Source organism: Alternaria rosae (assembly GCF_020736505.1).
Source record: "Alternaria rosae strain MPI-PUGE-AT-0040 chromosome Unknown BKA58scaffold_2, whole genome shotgun sequence".
Lineage (NCBI taxonomy): Eukaryota > Fungi > Ascomycota > Dothideomycetes > Pleosporales > Pleosporaceae > Alternaria > Alternaria rosae.
This window is the reverse complement of record NW_025763571.1, coordinates 1,244,741-1,263,182: the sequence shown is the minus strand read 5'-3', so window position 1 is coordinate 1,263,182 and position 18,442 is coordinate 1,244,741. Positions and strand designations below refer to the sequence as shown.

General features: G+C 53.5%; 6 protein-coding genes across 6 annotated transcripts; 3 read left to right on the top strand and 3 right to left on the bottom strand.

Moving 5' to 3' along the window:
* Window positions 1-15: 15 nt before the first annotated feature.
* BKA58DRAFT_86168 (uncharacterized protein) lies at window positions 16-3,053 on the top strand. Its single transcript, XM_046176062.1, has 3 exons — window positions 16-238; window positions 368-624; window positions 668-3,053. The coding sequence occupies exons 1-3, from the start codon at window positions 161-163 to the stop codon at window positions 2,796-2,798; spliced, it is 2,466 nt and encodes an 821-aa protein (XP_046028786.1). The 5' UTR covers window positions 16-160; the 3' UTR covers window positions 2,799-3,053.
* A 420-nt stretch (window positions 3,054-3,473) lies between these two features.
* BKA58DRAFT_451932 (ribosomal protein L37e-domain-containing protein) lies at window positions 3,474-4,196 on the bottom strand (the record flags this gene model as incomplete). The annotated part of the gene is made up of 4 exons (XM_046174405.1): window positions 3,474-3,619; window positions 3,674-3,745; window positions 3,823-3,966; window positions 4,022-4,196. 4 exons carry the CDS (start codon window positions 4,194-4,196, stop codon window positions 3,474-3,476), a joined length of 537 nt encoding a protein of 178 aa, XP_046028785.1.
* Window positions 4,197-4,812: 616 nt separating this feature from the next.
* On the bottom strand, window positions 4,813-7,877 carry BKA58DRAFT_451928 (uncharacterized protein; the record flags this gene model as incomplete). Its single annotated transcript, XM_046174404.1, has 3 exons — window positions 4,813-6,235; window positions 6,389-7,389; window positions 7,436-7,877. The coding sequence occupies 3 exons, from the start codon at window positions 7,875-7,877 to the stop codon at window positions 4,958-4,960; spliced, it is 2,721 nt and encodes a 906-aa protein (XP_046028784.1). The 3' UTR covers window positions 4,813-4,957.
* A 702-nt stretch (window positions 7,878-8,579) lies between these two features.
* Window positions 8,580-9,405, bottom strand: BKA58DRAFT_398048 (P-loop containing nucleoside triphosphate hydrolase protein; the record flags this gene model as incomplete). The annotated part of the gene is made up of 4 exons (XM_046171461.1): window positions 8,580-8,663; window positions 8,714-9,092; window positions 9,197-9,316; window positions 9,386-9,405. 4 exons carry the CDS (start codon window positions 9,403-9,405, stop codon window positions 8,580-8,582), a joined length of 603 nt encoding a protein of 200 aa, XP_046028783.1.
* A 1,300-nt stretch (window positions 9,406-10,705) lies between these two features.
* BKA58DRAFT_451918 (uncharacterized protein) lies at window positions 10,706-12,567 on the top strand (the record flags this gene model as incomplete). Its single annotated transcript, XM_046174403.1, has 5 exons — window positions 10,706-10,810; window positions 10,842-11,083; window positions 11,130-11,223; window positions 11,277-11,500; window positions 11,558-12,567. The coding sequence occupies 5 exons, from the start codon at window positions 10,706-10,708 to the stop codon at window positions 12,126-12,128; spliced, it is 1,236 nt and encodes a 411-aa protein (XP_046028782.1). The 3' UTR covers window positions 12,129-12,567.
* A 498-nt stretch (window positions 12,568-13,065) lies between these two features.
* Window positions 13,066-18,435, top strand: BKA58DRAFT_408647 (uncharacterized protein; the record flags this gene model as incomplete). Its single annotated transcript, XM_046172100.1, has 7 exons — window positions 13,066-13,120; window positions 13,173-13,373; window positions 13,573-14,106; window positions 14,157-14,923; window positions 14,976-15,626; window positions 16,871-17,101; window positions 17,152-18,435. The coding sequence occupies 7 exons, from the start codon at window positions 13,066-13,068 to the stop codon at window positions 18,433-18,435; spliced, it is 3,723 nt and encodes a 1,240-aa protein (XP_046028781.1).
* Window positions 18,436-18,442: the final 7 nt, after the last annotated feature.

Sequence of the window (18,442 nt, the reverse complement as noted above, 5' to 3'; positions counted from 1 at the left end):
CTGGGCAGGGGTTTGGTTTGTGGGGGTGGCACCCCACCGATGGCGTCGATGCGCATCACGCCCGGACTTGACGAATTGACGCATCCAACTCACAACACTCCCACGTGCGCAGTTGGATACTACAGCATTCTCGCGCGACGCGCGTCTATGAGCACTTGTGATGCCTATGTGTACTTCTCCAGACCACATGATGTCCCCTTCCCCACCAAACGTCAGTGCCGAGGAACGCCCACTTTCTGTATGTACAATGATACCCGTGGGCAGGCCTGGTCCGCTCTACACGTGCTATCTCCACAGTGCGCGCCTATCCGGCGTCTGTCTTCGACCCTTATCTGCATTTGCGAAGATGAGCTGACTCGTTCCAAAGCTACAGTCTCTACCCAGCGAATTACTCCAACTCATCGTTGCCTACCTCGACACTCCTACGCTCAAACACGTGGCTCTAGTCTCCCAGGCATTCCATCAACATGCGACGGATCGATTGTGGCGTCATGTTTGTTTGGTCGACCAGTGGAAGCTACACTTGAACGAAGAGACAGACCTGCTATGGGGCGAACGCGGCCGTGGAGAGCCCGACGAGCACGACGACACACCCATCATTCAGAAACTGTACATACTTGCGACGTAGGTATCTAGGGTCCTTATGAGAAACGTGCTAACGTGTTAGTAACCCTGCGATCGCATCCAAGGTCCAGACACTGTCGCATCGATGTCACCTGCCGTCTCCGAACATATTCAGCGAACTCCCACGAATGCGCTTCGACGCCGATAATCTCTCACAAGACGATCGACTACACATACTCCTCAAGCTCGCCATACGAAACCTGATCAATGTGCATACGCTGCGTATTGTATACGGGCACTACAAGCTGACGAACACACTCGTCACTGGCTTCCTTGATCAAGGTCGACCACGACGTGTACCTCTTCGTAAACTCTGGCTTGAGAGCTGCAGCTTCGACAAGACTGAGTTATGCCGGCTTCTGCCAAACAAAGCTACTGGGCTCGAGAGCATTCGGCTGCGTAGGCTTGGGAAGGACATGTCAGATCAAACAAAGTGTCCGGGGCTACAATTTTCCGAGTTCAAGCTTTCCCGTGGCGGACAATACTACCAGATGCATAATGGCGCAGGAGGTTTTGTTGGAACCACTATCCACTTCTCTCATGAAGGTCTGCCAGAACGCTGGCCGCGGTCTTCAACAGAAGAGTTGAGTGAAAAGGCCAGAGCATATGATGCTATCATGTGGGAGGAACTTCCCGAGATTAGAGACTACGTCGATGAGAATCCGGTGCATTTCGAGCCCGCATCACTTGGACAGTTTGTGTCTGACCCAAATCCCCCAATGGAATGGCTAATTGCATGCTCTGCCTCCACGCTCACCAGTCTCAACCTGGATTGGATACACTGGCGTCGGAGAGATGCAGAACTCGCCGGCTCCACCACTGACTCTGAATTGTTTCTCTCTGCACTAAGCAGGCTGCGTTTCCCGCACTTGCGTGCATTGCAGATTCGCAATGCTGTTTTACCACCCACAGTACTCCCAAAGGACGTTTATCTAATGGAAGAACCCTTTCTGGACTTCGTCGAGGCGCATTCTAAGATACAGTGCCTCGGTTGGCCCATGGACAAAATGTACAGTCACACTAAGCCGTCTCTTGACATTCAAAATCGATCCCGAGCTCTGGTCGCCCATTTAGCAACAACGCTCACCGACCTTCGCATCGATACGCAATATACAGGACCTGGGGAGCCATTCACGGCGATATGCAGGACGGCAGAAGACATGCAGGAACGTACCCGGCGACGAAGATTCATCGACGAGTTCGTACCTCACATGCGGAAAGTCGAGCAGATCAAGCTAGAAGGCGGTATACCACGCGACGAGAAGCGTGAACTGCTTCGAGCACTACACTGGTGCCCGTTGAAGAAGATAGTCATGATTGGCGTTTCATTTCCAGCAGGGAATACATGGGGCGCTGGCGGACAGCAACTCAGCGCCATCGACCCAGGGCAATCCGGCTCAGAGTTCATCTACAACCTTGAAGACGAAGACCTTTCGGGCATCTTAGCCGCATACCGCCGTGGGTTCCCAATGCCCTTGGATTTTACATTTGAACCGAGCTACGGCTGGCCGCCCCAAGCGCCCCTTCTCCAGACCGTCGCCCTGCACCACGCGTCTACAGTTGAAGAGCTCAAGATTTGTGGCTACAACGGCTGCCCAATTCTCTCTTACACAACACCCATCACCAACCCTCTTCTCACCGGTCTCCGCTCCTTCGACAACCTCAAACAACTCGTCATCTCATTCTGGCTGATGACTTGGTATGAAGACTCCTATCGCGATACGGAGATCATCCAATCTTGGCTCGACACACGCTCCCCTTCTTCGACAGCACTCACCATTGTGACGCCTCCCGCATCGCCAACCCATGATCAGCCCGTCGACCCAGGTCAGTTTCCCAACTTTGGTAATCCACGCGTTGTGCCACGTGCTCAGAACTTCAACCGGTGGGCTGTCGAGCTCAGGACCAAGTTTACTCCCTCGGCGCTTGCGTACCGTGTTGCGCGGGACATTGGACCGTTCCTGAGTGACGTGGCTAAAGAGAGGAAGGGCGGTGTGGGTGTGAGGGCGAGCTTTTGCCTGGGCGTAAAGGAAGAGAGGAGAACTGCGAGCGACATGTTCGATTTGGATATCAGGATCGGGAGAGGCAACCAGGTGTTGGAGTTTGTAGGACCTAGAGAGGAAGGCGAGAAGGGGCGGTGGTGGACGAAGATCGAGCAGAGAAGGTGGTTCTGAGGAGTGATGGAACGAGAATGTGCTTTATACTTGTTGTGATTGTTGAAAGCGCTGCTGCACGTCAACATGCAACTTCGGCCATGTACGGAATTTGTATAGCAGGTGGTGTGTTAGTCGAGACTTGTTCATCTAGATAGCAAAGCAGATCAGGTACAAAGCAACAGGCACAGTGTCTGTTTGTAATTTGCCAATAAGGTCGGTACGTCCGTAGGTGTAATCGGTACGGTCGTCTGCACTCGAGTGATGGGTCGCGGGATCAGCTGGCTATATGCGTACATTCTTGCGTTCAGCGGTGTAATATGTAAAGGTCTCGGTGTCTCGTTCGGTGTATATCCATCCAACGGCCTCGATAGCTTTCGCTTCCCTACAGCTCATCAGTGCATCCTATCTCATCTGCGGTTGATTGGCACAGTCGTTGGCTTGATTCATGCTTTTATTTCGTGACAGAACATGATGAATTTTCCGTAGTTATGCCTCCAGAGCTATGCGCTCAAACGGCGATGCCCTCCTCATTCGTCATGTGGGATGGGCAGCAACCGGGAGAGGGATGACAGAACGCCCCATGCCGAGCAATACCATTTGCCTATAAGAACCCGCTTTCCGATCATGCACCCGTCCGAATGGCCTTCATCGCGCCTCTACTCCTCCTCGTCGCCAACCTTTAGCTTGATGCGTTTACGAGGACTTGACGGTGGGGCCCTTGGCACCCTTGGGTGTGCCAGTTTGGAATCCGTTGCTGAACTTGCGGTTGACGGTCTTGAGGTATCGCATGCGGCCGGTACCGGTGGTCTTCCTGCGCTTGGCCTTCTCGCCCCAGTTGACTATTCCAATGTTAATCTTCGCGTTCTGTGTGTGTGCGTCTCAGGTACACGTACACTTGCGGGTCTTAGCAGCAGGGTAGCCGCATGAGGCGCAGGTGTGCTTCTGGATGTGGAGGGATCGTTGACCTAAACATTGAATCAGCCCTTGTCTCTTTCCATGCCTTCGCATCTCCAATACTAGCTTCCAGGGAGATATCACGTACCGCAACGCCTGCAGAGCGTGTGCGTCTTGTTGTGGCGCTTTCCGAAACTGGAGGTACCCTTCGCTATATCGCAGTCAGTCTCGAAGCTCGTGGTTGCGGGTGAGGGTGAGGGTGGGCGTGTGGCGTACTCATTTTGGCTGGGGACTAAAGAGGTGCTGTCAGTGATCGGACGTCTACACAGCAGAGCGGAAGCGCTTACCTGGTGACGCTGTTGTTAGTATCGAGGGTGGGAGATGTCGCGGTTTCGTCGTGCGAGAGCGAAATCGACAACAGCTTAGCGAGACACAATTTCGAACGTGTGTGGGGCTAGCCGTTTCGGGAATGGCGTGGCGGGCTCCACCGGCAGGCACGAGGGGCATCACCAGCAGGAACATCGTCGCAACCAGTGGCAACGATCAACGCTCTGCCGTCGCTTGACCTATTCTTCCATCGATTAATCTGAAGGACTCAATTCATCCACGTCGAAGGCTCCTTTGATTGATACTCAGAGACTTGGGACGCTCTCATGAGCGATCTCTTCGGACATCACGACGGCAATATCACTTGTGACCACGGTCATTGCTTGTAGAACGTTTTTAAGGTTGGTATCCCCACGAATTTCATTGTTGATCCCATTATCGCGCTTGGGTGGGTGGGACATTCGTGTCTCTACAAACCACAAAATCTAGGTGGGACGAAGGATAGCTGCCAAACTCTGTGTGCAAAAACCATCATCAATTGATGACTGCACCTCATGTTTGAGCTGTGCATATGAGAGTCCTCACGAAACATCATCCACCAATACACAACGCAGTCTACGACACAGCATATACGGTATGTGACATTCGTGACATTTCTGCGGCTCATCCACGGATGTCAGCAGAGACATGAGAGCTGATACCACGCATCAAACTACCGAAAGTGAATATTAAATGAACAAGGGATCCCATGATGTTATACATACTGCCCGATCGGCAGATGGGACACCTTCCAAGTCAATATGATACAAAATGTTCCTATGTAGAACCACCCAAACTCGTCGTCACCCAGTTGTGCTACTGTTCCCTCGCACGCACAGCAACTCTTCCAAGTCCCCGGTCATATCTGTTGAATATGAACGCTGAATCCCAAATGTGTCATTGGCGATCGGCTAGGTTTATTTTGGCTGACCCTGGTTGTTGAATCCGAAGTCCTGGTCAGAAGGGTTGGCAGAATAACCGAACGGAGGGTAGCCACCGCCAGAATAGCCACTGCTGTACTGATCGCCGTTGTTGTAGAGGTAGGGGTTTGCGGCGTATGATGGACGCTCTTCCTTGCCGTTGCGGCCAGCGTAGGCAGGACGCGCAGCCCACTGATTACCGTTGTGATTGCCGCTCTGATAGCCAAGACGAGCGTCACTGTGGCCGTCCTGAGGAGAAGACATTCCGTGCTGCATCACAGGCTGGAGGTCGCGAACAACCTCAGGGATATTACCATAGTGACCAGGAAGAGAGTGTGGAGAGCGCTGGTTGTGCGAGGGGAACGGGGGCTGAGGGGTGTTTGACGTCTCAGCAGCCTTCTGGCCCATAGACTTCTGTAAAGCCTGGACGATCTGCTTCATTTCCTTCATCTCCGCCTCTATGCAGGTCGTCTTCTTATCCTGCTCCTTGAACGCGTCGGGAATAGTCTCCTTGATACTATCTTTGATGGTATTCATGGTAGCGTAGATGTTGTGTTGATTGTCCGCTACTTCCCTTACGCGATCAATGGAAGTCTCGACGCGGTTGACGGTTTCCTTGATAGCATCCAGATGAGATGAGAGTTGCTTGAAGCGCCTGTTGATCAATGCCAAGGTATCATCATGCCTCGCCTGTGATATATTCTCCTGCTCCTTGCCGAACGTTTCCAGTGCGTCCCAAGTAGTCTTGCCCACTACATCAAGGTGCTCATTGGTCATGAAGAAGTGGTCCTCGATGGACTTGGGTGGAAGCGGCTGGGGAATCGCGCTGTAAGATCCGGAAGGCACGGACGCGCGTGCTGTGAACGGAGGACCAGAAATCTTGTGAAGCGGACTGGGAACGGCACTGGGACAGTAAAGCTGGAAGTCGCCCTGCGACCCACTGCGGCCTGGGCTGGCAGTGTTGAGCATATCAGTCAGCCTTGAGGAGGACTGATCGCCCAGATTGCCGTTCCTTTGTCGTGGGTTCTCACTCTGCTCTCCAATACGCAACTCTTGCATGACGCGGGTTGTGACGCCAACATCGGAGCGCCGATCGCTTTCATGAGTGAGCTGCTCGTTCTCATCGAGCTCGCGAGCAGTCGGAGAGTTTGGCTCGATATCCTGACGGTCTCCTTGGAAGATCATCTTGATTGAGCCGTGGGCCGACTCTTCGCGGGGGTGGAGGAGCGATCGTGACCTTGTGGGGTGTGAGTAGAGAAGGCGCTTTTCGTCAGACTGAGAGATATGTTAGCGTTTATCACCAACACCGTAGGGGAAGAAGCGGGGTACTACAGGTCAAGGCAAGTAAACGCTGAAGGGACAGATGACGACAGGCCCCACTATTTGGGAAGGTGAGAGAAAGAGCCTTTGGAGCAACAACAGACTTACATTCTTGGACGGTGTCTCGCCTTCAGCAAAGGGAAAAGGAGTGATGCGAGATGGGGAGTAGAAGTGCGGCAGGAGGTAGGGGCCCTTGTCAGCGCTGGTCTCTCGCGTTGTGTTCGGACGCTCCTCCCTCATGCGGTTGGGACGAGGAAGCTGCAATGAGCCAAGGCCTGCACCTGCCAAAGGAACAGGGTGTTTGCCTTCTGCCTTACTTGGCGATTCCTTCCAGTTAGGGTAGGGCCATTGCATGGATCCATCTTCTATGAGCTTGGTGTAGTCCTCTGCGGTATATGGGCGGGACTTCGTGGGACTCGATCCACCATGTCCAGGTAGTGTGCCTGACGAACGGACGGGCGACAGATCAAGCTTAGGAAACTGAATACGGCTGATGTTGTCGTTGAAGTCTGAATAGCTGTTACGCAAATCACCGCACGTTGGCGCAGCCCTGCGAAGTGGGCTGGGCTGCCTCTCATCTGGTGGGGGAGTATCCTTTGCTGGTGGTGAAGGCGGGATGACTGAATCCGACGATCCGTTGACATCAGGCACGGGGCTTATGTTCTCTATGTCATACGACTGCTTCTTTAGGCTACCTCTACCAGGTGAGCCACGGCCACTCGTGCGATTGCGACGCGAAGATCCCCCACGATGGCGATGGGCGTAGTTGTCAAGATCAACAATCTTCGCAGGCAGCGACTTTACCGTGTCTGAGCGTGAGGTCCTTGTAGGGGTTGACTCGACAGGGCGCGCTGGCTTGATGGGGCGGACGGGGATGATGCGAGCCTGACGTGATGCTGTGCCCAAAATCTGCGCTGCTTTATTTGGCATTGCTGGTGGAACTGCGGTGCTAGAAGACTTGGAAAAGGTGTTACGGAGGTTCTGGAAAAGTTTTTTCTTCGGACTTTTGGGCGGCTCCTCGCGTTCTGGCTGTTGCTCTTCACTGGCGATCCGGCACTGTCGTCGCAAGTCTTCCCTCCTGATATAGATCTCGTTCTCGTTTGTCGAATCTGTAAGTTTTAGTACAAGAATGTGTACATAGTACCATAGACTCACCAATCATTGGAGTGGGCGGAACTTGACCCGTCATCTTGAACAGGTTCTTCTCAGCGCGAGATTCCACCTTGCCTCTAGCAGTCTCCTCGTCGAGAGCCTCAATTTGGGCCTGTGCAGCTACAGCTTCATGTTGACTGCCTCCTGACTGCCTCGAACGTGCCGTTGAGCCGACATGGCTACTTATCCAGGATCCATGATCTGACTTGCGGGGGGAACGTGCCTGATCAATTAAATTGGCGAACGTAGCCATGGCGGTGCGACTTCTGCCTGAACCCGAGGCTGGAATTTGCGACTCAATAGGCGAGGTCAGCGGCGTGTTATCGGTAGAGCGCTGTCCTTGCTGCCACTGCTGGTCGGTGGCCGGGAGAGGGCGCGGAGGTGGCGGCAACGGGAGCGTAATCGGCGGCGGGCGCTTCTTCTCTTCGGTGAACTGATACGACATAGGTGCAGGGTTTCGTCCAAGTGGGGGGATCTGTCCCAAGCGTGAGAAGTTGAGCAGGTGAAAAGACTTGCAGTCGAACCGGGTTGGTCGTAGCTCAAACAGTGTGAAATGCTAGAATGTCCTGTCTCAACCAAAGCGTCAGTACTAAAGTTTTGCAACTCACAAAGATCACAAGGATTCGAGGATGTAGGAGGCTTTTGTGTTGCGGAGTTGTTGACGCAGAGGTTGGTACACGACAAAGATCGCATTGTTGAGCAAGACGCAACGACAATAGCCATTGGCAACAACAACATCATCATCATCAACAACAGTGACGACATCAAACGCGCTCTTCGTTCACCTCATCTTAGAAGAGGGGTAGGCCACGTGGGGAAGCAGACTTGCAAGAGAAGACCGAGCAAGACATGGCATCCGGTGCAACGCAGTGAAGACACTAGGCGCGCAATGGATAGCTCCCGATTCGCGTTTTACCTGCTTTTCCAAGCATCAAGATCTGTCTGCTTGTTGCATCTTGAACGTGATGTGCAATTGATGGGAATTGGAGTGAAAAGCATAGAACGAAACTGAACAGATTAAAAGAGAACACTACCCACAATGGCGCCTGTATTCGAGAGGTATCCAAAAGATTCACGCCTAATCAAAGAATATCTGTAAATCAACGCTCCCTAGCCTGCGGTTATTCGTAGTTGCCGCATAAGCATCTCAAAGGACACAGCATTTCTTGCCCTTCTTCCTCTCGCCGCCCTCTTTCTTCGCGGCTGGTGGCTCAAGTGCTGCTACAATCGCCTATGAAGATGTTAGCATTTACACCAATCCATCTTGTACAATATGCTTACCTCGTCAAACACGTCCTTGAGCTTGTATTGGGTCAGCGCCGAACACTCGACGTACTTGACTGCACCAAGCTCCCGCGCCATACGCTCACCGTCCTCCTTCTTTACGGGTGCCATTCTCTGTTTTGAGAGCTTGTCTTTTACTGCAGCGTCCTCCCTAAGATCTACTTGTGTACCGACGATAAGGCAGGGCACGCCCGGGCAGTGGTGATGTACTTCGGGGAACCATTTCTCGCGGACGTTCTCAAAGGAAGCGGGTGAAGTCACGGAGAAGCAGACGAGGAAGACGTCGGTTTGGGGGTATGACAGCGGCCGGAGACGGTCGTAATCTTCCTGCCCGGCAGTATCGAAGAGACCGAGGGTGTATGGCTCGTCACCGATCCTTCAAAGCAGTCAGCAGCTGCTCCACCAATCACTGTCCCGAAGCTAAATCCAGCGAGGGTTTGCCGCTACTCCAAACTGTACAAAGAGCAAAGGGAAGCTCACATGACGGTCACAGCGTAGTTGTCGAAGACTGTAGGAACATATTCCGAGGGGAACTTGTTGGTGGTATAACTGATAAGAAGACATGTCTTTCCGACCGCACCGTCGCCGACGACGACGCACCTGTAAAGTAGTAAGCACTAGCATATAGAGCATGGCTGTCGCAAGCCGGGCATGATGGGCTTCGCGTACTTGATTGTCGCAACCACCATGGTGAAGGCAGGCTAGAATTTGTTTCGAGGCTATGGATGTTTGTTTGGAGGCAAGTCGGGTGCCAAAATTCGAGATAGGCGTGCGGAGACGGAGCGGAGATGTCGCTACGCAGGCTCAGGGTCGTGGTCGTGCGGAGATGGGAGCTATGGGCTCAAACGAGGGGTTCCAGGGAGCGGGGAGAGTCTGGCAGACGGGTAAGTCTCACAATTGCTGGCGCTGGCAAAGATGGCAGACTCGGGCAGGCGTACCTATGAGTCCTCGTGCAGACGGCGGCGGCGGGTGCTACGTGGGTTGGAGCGTGAAACACCACCCGTTAGACTTGGGCCAGGTCCTGGTGAGCCGGTGGGCGGACAATGCGGCGAGCGATTGAGGCAGTGCTAGCGACGAGGCACGCGACCGGACAAGGACAGTACAGGCGCAGCAGCAGCCAGCGACGAGGCGAGTTCACACGAGGGCGCCGGGACGTTTGCGAGGGCGTGAGTGAGGTTGCGCTCTAGCGACGGCAGCGGATGCCCTTGAGCTGGAAGACGCCAATCAGTCAAAGCGGCCTAGGGCTGTTATCATAGCCTTGCATCGGCTCCCGCCCGTAGCTCGGAGACAGCTTGTTATGTACGCCTGCACAATTTGAAGCCCTGTTTGCGGCCGCTGCTGGCCAGACCTGGAGCGCCTTAGATTACCCAGGTCGCCCAACGCGTGGCAGGCCCACCAGCAACACCCGCCGACATTGGCTTGATAGACGCAGCCTGCAGCGAGGCACGACGGTCAAGATGCGCTGCCTCCTCTGCATTCCAGCGCGGCTGCTCCCTATAGCCCAGAAAGATCCCTGACAAGCCCAGTGAGCCCCAGATTTGGGAACGAACCGTGCACATGGACAACGTGGCGGATCGTCCTGTAATAGCATGGCCTGGTAGTGTTTGCGCAACAAGGCGGCGTTGGATCAATCATCTCTACCAACACACAATGTAGCCAGGATCTGCAGCCCTTCTCCAACAACACCTCCGCTGGCTGCAGCCAGAGCTGGTACATTGCCATAAGCGCACACCCCTATGTACTCGCCCACGAGACAGCTCATTTGCGCGACTGCGAGCCAGGTGCAGCTTGACCCATTGCCGATTGAGTCGAATCTTAGCATGCTGCAGGGCAACCGTAGCAGACCCTGACGCGGCCAATCAGCTTCCAGTCTTGGCTCGGAACAACCTGCCCTCCCGGAAGCTTGGGCCTTCTCTCCCCATCTGTCTCCATTCGTCTCATCTTACGGCTGCATCACGCCGTCGCGCCTCAATCTAGGACAGTGCTGTCATGGATGACCTCGAAGACGAATTGGATCTTCGTTTTCACAAGGGACTGAATCCCGATGTCTATTACCGCTGCCCTACGCTCGAAATAATATCGTCTTCGCAATCTGTATCCACGTAGCTAAGCTGTTATGCAATAGTCATTGGAGGGAGCTCTGCGCAATGAACTGGACAAGAACGCAGCCAGCTTCATACCTACAGACGTGGTGACCGAGTTCGTTTTTGCGACTGCCTCAATCATCACCATCCCCGTGATTCAGCAGCCGAGCCTTGACGCGCTCATCCAACCAGCCGATCACCTTCAGAGCATTGCTGTCGAATACGCCCTGTGTCGTGACATTGACGGCAAAGAAAGGCTCAAGGTGCAGCGAGCAATAGCGAGGTACTTGAGCCCACATATCTGTACTATGCTCGCTTATGCACAATAGATCCATCATCGAAGTCATTCAGGACACCGATGGGTTCAAATACTCCGAGCGCTCTGCGCAGAGTAAAGAAGGCGGCGATGGTACCAGGCTCAAGGTAAGGCACTGCCAAAGTAATGACCAGTCCCTCGTTGTGGCTGACGACGATAGTATGTTTGCCAAGACAGCCTCCAGAACCGCAAAAGCAACCTGAAGAAAGAAAGATCTCACGATAACGACAAAGACGAGGCTGGAGTCAACAGACTGCGGCCTGCTGTGCTGCCGACCTACAACTGCTGCGGCGCAATACACATCAAGTTCTCACTCAAGCGAGATGCCATAAATGTCGTGTATAAGCATAATCCTATCCATACCACCCGCGACATTGATGCCAGGTACGTTGGAGCAGCAGGGGAGACTTGTTGAGCGACATGCAAACTAACTTCCAATAGCCTACCTGCTTTAGCCACAGATAACGGCGTAGCTTCCACAACCGCTACTACGAAAGAAAAGAACCCGCGCAAAAGAAAGCGCAGTAAAAAGGATGTTGTTGAAGCGAAGAACGACTTCAGAGACCCAGATATGGACATGTCAACGTCCCCGGAAGCGACGCAGTCATCGACGCAGAAGAAGTGCAACGAAAAGGGTGCTGTGGCCTCTCTTAGGACAGTGCGGAAACCATCCACCAAGAAGAGCAAGAACACCAAGTCGCCTGCATCACCCACCAAATCGAGGGAAAAGGCGCCCGTCAGTGAACCATCACCGCCGCCGGTACCTGCTCGTGGAAAAGCTTGTATCCGCTGTTGTGGAAAGAAGATCAAATGCAACGAGGCGAAACCGAAATGCAACCAGCGCCGAAGAGGACTTTGGACCTGTCAGTACGAAGTTTCGAACAACAAGAAGCGCTCCAAAAACGGCTGTCTTAATTGCAAGCAGAGACGACGGAAGTGTACAGAAGAAAGACCATCGTGCGCATACTGCTTACGACTGGACGATGACTGCGAATTCGCTGACTACACCTGAGGTTCTTTGCGTCTGGTAAAGTCCTATAACTCAAGCGACAAGTGACTCAGCACCCGCCAAACGTCAGACTTGGCACCAAATGCGCAGGCCTTGTGACGACCATCAGAGTACTACAACAGGCTAATTCTTGACATGATGCCAACTCTGTAGTCATATAGGTGTCTGAGACATGCGTTAAATTGTCGCTGTGCTAACAAGAGGACCAGACAAGAGAGCATGCTGTACAATGAGGCATACGCTACCTTTTCGCAATGTCAGCACAGGCAGGGCGGATGCAAGCACAAGAGCTCCACATAACAATGCGCAAAGGTCAAGTGTACAAGGCCGTTCAAGCAATTGACCCTTGAAGGCCTGCAATTAAGAAACTTCACTCCTTTTGCAGTAAGTTTATGCTAAGACCTCGGGCGCGATGTAGCGTCCTGTATTACTAGGGTCTTCGGGTAAGCGAATAACAGAAGCCGTCAGTTGATCAGACTAGTTCACCCAAGCAGTTCATTAACCATCACACGACTGAGCCGCATGTTCCCCACAACGTCCATTGCACATGTCAAGGGTGCAGTAATTGTATATCGGGGCAACGTCCGCTTGTGATGCAGTGTTCCGAGTTTTGATTCGCGGCTGACCCTCGTCACCGGCTGTAGACCCTGGGTCAACGGCCCGCCTCCATTTACTCCATCCCACCGCCTCATCTAATTCAGCGATGACCCCTCTACATCACACGTCATGCGGCTTGTAAGTTTCTTGGGGTCTGGGGTTACCGTGCTGGATGCTGGAATTTTGCCAAGGGCCAATTTTGACGAAAAACAACAGCCTCGGGCTTGTGCGTTGCGCAGCATGGACGATCCGCCGGTATTTAATAGGAGACATGCCCGAGTAATTCCTTGCGATGCATACGCTTTCCCGTACAGCTTGTTAGGCCGTTGAGATTTCAATCACGATGCGTTCTTTTATTTTTCCTGTGCTTGCTACGGCTGCTTTATCGCAAGCTTCAGGTACCTACATCCATGTTACATAGAACCCCATGTTTATTACTAACTAGTGCAGCCATTCCGTCCGAATTACTTTCTTCGAAGCGTGCCGTGGGAAACTGGGACGATGCCCATGCGAAAGCGACGGCTGCTCTTGCAAAACTATCGCAGAACGAGAAGATTGGCATCGTTACGGGTGTGGGTTGGCAGAACGGTAACTGCGTTGGCAACACCAAACCGGCTGCTTCGATTGGATATCCGTCGCTTTGTCTGCAAGGTAAGCAAATATGTCTCACTACTTTCGAGCCGGCCAGTGGTTTGTGGCATCGGAGTCAAGATGCTGTGACCCTACGAATATGTTGTGTTCAGCGACTTCGGTGCTTCAAGCTTGCAGCGCAGCCACACCGGACGCGCTCCTCAACGCCTGCTCACTGCATGCATATATTCGAAACAGAATTCTTACTAACAGCCTCAAGATGGACCCCTCGGTGTTCGCTACGTCCAAGGTGTAACTGCATTCAGCGCAGCTATCCATGCCGCCAGCACCTGGGACATCGATCTCATTCGTGAACGCGGCGCCTTCCTTGGTGCTGAAGCAAAAGAGCTGGGCGTCCACGTCCAGCTCGGACCTTCAGCTGGACCTCTCGGCAAGTTTGCCAACGGTGGCCGAAACTGGGAAGGATTCGGTTCCGATCCCTACCTTCAAGGCATTATGATGGCAGAGACCATTGAGGGTATGCAAGAATCCGGTGTCCAGGCGACAGCTAAGCACTGGATTGTCAATGAACAAGAGCTCAACCGAGAGACTATGAGCTCAGATGTGTCGGACCGAGTGCTTCGCGAACTCTATGTTTGGCCATTCATGGATGCTGTCCACAGCAATGTTGCGGCCTTTATGTGCAGTTACAACAAGGTTAATGGAACTTGGGCCTGCGAGAGCGACGGCGTGATGAACAAGCTCTTGAAAGACGAACTTGGTCACCGTGGGTACATCATGAGTGACTGGAATGGTAAGTTATGTACACTCATCAACTCTGGTTCAAAAGCTGACCTCGTTTAGCCCAACACACGACGACTGGTAGTGCGAACGGCGGAATGGACATGACCATGCCCGGCACCGACTTCAGTGGGGGCAACGTCTTCTGGGGCCCACAGCTCCAGTCCGCTATCGACAAGAAACAGGTCCAACAGAGTCGCCTTGATGACATGGTCAAACGCGTACTCGCCTCATGGTACCTCGTTGGTCAGGACAAGGGCTATCCCAATGCCACCTTCAGCTCCTGGAACATTGGCACTCGTGAGGTCGGTGGCAACCACAAGACTAACGTCCGTGCTACGGCTCGCGATGGTATCGTCTTGTTGAAGAACACGAACGCTACATTGCCCTTCAAGAAGCCCAAGAGCATCGCTGTCATCGGAAGCGACAGCATCGTTGCGCCCAAGGGAGCTAACGCATGCGTTGATCGCGGATGCAACGATGGCACGCTAGCTATGGGTTGGGGCTCTGGATCAGTGGAGTTCCCCTACCTCATCGCTCCTCTCGATGCCATGAAGACACAAGCTCAGAAAGACGGCACGACCATCACCTCTTCACCAAACGACAATGCGCAGCAGGGGGCTAGTGCAGCTCAAAATGCTGATGTAGCTGTCGTGTGCATCAATAGCGATAGTGGCGAGGGCTACATCACCGTTGAGGGCAACGCTGGCGACCGAACTAACCTGGACCCGTGGCACAACGGAAACGAGTTGGTCAAGGCAGTTGCTGCCGTCAACAAGAAGACCGTTGTCGTGGTCCACAGCGTCGGCCCCGTCATCATGGAACAATGGGTAAGAAATTCAACTCGCAAACTGCATGTAGGACATACACTAACTTACGTAGATCGACAACCCGAATGTAGTAGCTGTTGTATGGGCAGGCCTGCCAGGTCAGGAATCCGGAAACGGCCTCGTCGACATCCTCTATGGCGCTGCCTCGCCAAGCGGCAAGCTCCCCTACACCATTGCAAAGAAGGAATCAGACTACGGTACCACCATTGCTAGGGGTGACGACAAGAACTGGGACCTCTTTATCGACTACCGTCGTTTTGACCAGCAGAACATCACACCCAGATTCGAGTTTGGCTTCGGTCTCTCTTACACCAACTTCACCTACTCCGACCTCAGCGTCTCAGGCAAGCCCTCGGCTGGTCCCGCAACCGGTGCCAAGGGTCCCGGAGGCCCTGTCGATCTCTTCCAGACGGTCGCAACCATCACAGCCAAGATCAGCAACTCCGGTGGTGTTGCAGGTGCAGAAGTTCCACAATTGTATCTCGGCTACCCTGCGTCGACCAACTCGCCTCCCAAGCAATTGAGGGGTTTTGCGAAGCTCAAGCTGGCAGCTGGTGCAAGCGGAACTGCTACTTTCAAGCTGAGGAGAAGGGATATGAGCTTCTGGGACGAGAAGACCAGGAAGTGGAGCGTTGCGACTGGAGAGTACCAGATCTTCGTAGGATCAAGTTCCAGAGATGTGAGGCTGACAGGCAAGATCACTGTTTAGTGATATGATGTAAAAGGCCAAGCTGGTTGGAAGAAGTGAATCCACTGTACTCAATAGTCAAGTAGAAACACAGAGGTTGCGGAGGAAGAAGAAATTCGCGAACACCGTTATTGCTATAACCCCCCGTGATGGATCCAGCAAAAACCACTTTCAAGGAACCCAAGTCGTGTGTTGTTTTCAGGGGTTAAGATGCGGATCCAGCGGATGTGCGGAGACACGTTCGGCACATTTTGAAGCTTTCGATCGTCATGATGCCGATATCGGGACAAAGCAAAACTGTGACAGTCACTCATCATTTGCATGCGGGTACCACAAAATCCTTTCCGGAGGATACTTTCAGGCTGCGATCGACAAGATAAGACGCCACATTAAACGAAGAATGCTCGTCATACCCTACGCCGCATGGTAGTCAAGCTTGAAAGCGCAATGGCTAGACGACTACGAACACGTCTCTTACAACGATTCTGAAGCCTGTATGTTGCTTGGCCTAATACATGAATTGATGTGAATATTCTTGTAGCCTCAATTTTGGGCCGTAAGACGCAACCTATACCAGACTCTCGCGACAATACTAGAGGACAGCGTACGCTACGCCGTAGCCAGGTAGGGCTCAAAGAGACGTGATAGCGGGGCCGGCATTCATCGACCAGTTTCCCCGGACGTTTGTCATAGTATCTGGATCCTGTGTTGAAGAAACTTTGCGACCTATCGTTATCGTGACCGAAAGGATATTGTAAAGGTTGTCATTGGCGCAGGTGCGTGTCATTGCGCCTTAGCGTCATTTGGGTGCTGGGGCAGAAAAGCCCCTCCGATTACTCTCCATCTTCACCTTACGCAAACTCAACACCTTCAAAGCTAGCACGTCAAGCTTCGCCTCAGATAGGCACCCCCTTTAGACCTCGACTGGCTCTACTACCGCGCTTATGAAAGCTGCCCCGACAGTCTTCACTTCCCAGGTATGTCACTACTGCGATGGTTGATGAGCCCTTATCAGGACCTGCATCGCACACCGTCAATTCACCGCCGGCCTTTCTGCCTCTTGGTGGCTTGACGATCGATGCATCCTACTCGAGATTTTTTTTTCTTCGATTCTTCTATCATGACTGTGGCTAATTGAAGACGTTAGGATTACCTGTCAGGTACGATGTCGCCCGTAGCTAGACACGTCGTGAGCGTCAGACTGACTCCATCTGCAGACCACCTGTGGAAGGCCTCAGTAAACTGAACGCCTACCCAAGCTGCCACCAAACGAATCACTATCTCTCCTCACATCTCCGCTCATCATGTTGTCGCAAATGATCAAGCCTTCCACCATGCGGTCCGCAGGGTTCCTGGGACGAATGACAAAGACCCGCGTACAGGCACGCTGCCTCGCTACTGTGGAAGGAAACACACAACGTGCCATTCCTACTCCCAGCATGCGCAGGGCCACAGCTGTCTCCAACGAGCCCGCGACCTTCACCATCAAGGTGTGTTGAGTCATACTACGGATCTCGGCATATCACTAACAGCTGACTAGAACGGCCCCATCTTCGAAGGCAAGTCCTTCGGAGCCAAGACGAACATTTCCGGTGAAGCCGTCTTCACAACCTCTCTCGTCGGCTACCCCGAGTCCATGACCGACCCCTCCTACCGTGGCCAGATCCTCGTCTTCACACAACCGCTGATCGGCAACTACGGCGTCCCCTCCAACGCTCGCGACGAGCACGGCTTGCTCCGATACTTCGAATCCCCACACATCCAAGCCTCTGGCATTGTCGTCCAGGACTATGCTCTGAAGCACAGCCACTGGACTGCTGTAGAATCGCTTGCACAATGGTGTGCCCGAGAGGGTGTCCCCGCCATCTCCGGCGTTGACACTCGTGAGGTTGTAACATACCTCCGTGAGCAGGGTTCTTCTCTTGCTCGTATCTCCATCGGCGAAGAGTACGATGCCGATGAGGATGAGGCGTACATTGACCCTGAGGCTATCAACCTCGTGCGTCGTGTATCGACCAAGGCTCCCTTCCATGTCAGCTCTTCCTTGGGCGACATGCACGTAGCTCTGATCGACTGTGGTGTCAAGGAGAACATCCTTCGCAGTCTCGTCTCCCGCGGTGCCAGCGTCACCTGCTTCCCCTTTGACTACCCCATCCACAAGGTCGCCCACCACTTCGACGGTGTCTTCATCTCCAATGGCCCTGGTGACCCAACTCACTGCACCACCACCGTCCACAACCTCCGCAAGCTGTTCGAGACGTCCCAAATCCCCGTCATGGGCATCTGCATGGGTCACCAGCTCATCGCCCTTGCTGCCGGTGCAAAGACCATCAAGCTCAAGTACGGTAACCGTGCTCACAACATCCCGGCTCTCGACCTCACCACTGGCAAGTGCCACATCACTTCGCAGAACCACGGATACGCAGTCGACCCAACTACCTTGTCCAGTGAATGGAGGGAGTACTTCACCAACCTCAACGACCAGTCCAACGAGGGTCTGATCCACAACTCGCGTCCCATCTTCAGTGCCCAGTTCCATCCCGAAGCCAAGGGCGGCCCTCTTGACTCTGCCTACCTCTTCGACAAGTACATGGAGAACGTGCAGCAGTACAAGAACCACCAGTCCAACTTCTCTGAGAAGAGCAACAAGCCCAGCCCTCTTCTTGTAGACTTGCTGAGCAAGGAGCGCGTTGGTTGCCACCCCGATGCGCCAGACTTTGAAGGTCACGCAGCGGGTATGGACAGCCAGGAGATTACGGTGGGCGGACCCGTCGCCCCTTCTTACCAGCCTATTACACAGAAGCCTGTTGCGTCCGCTGCTTAGACTGGCC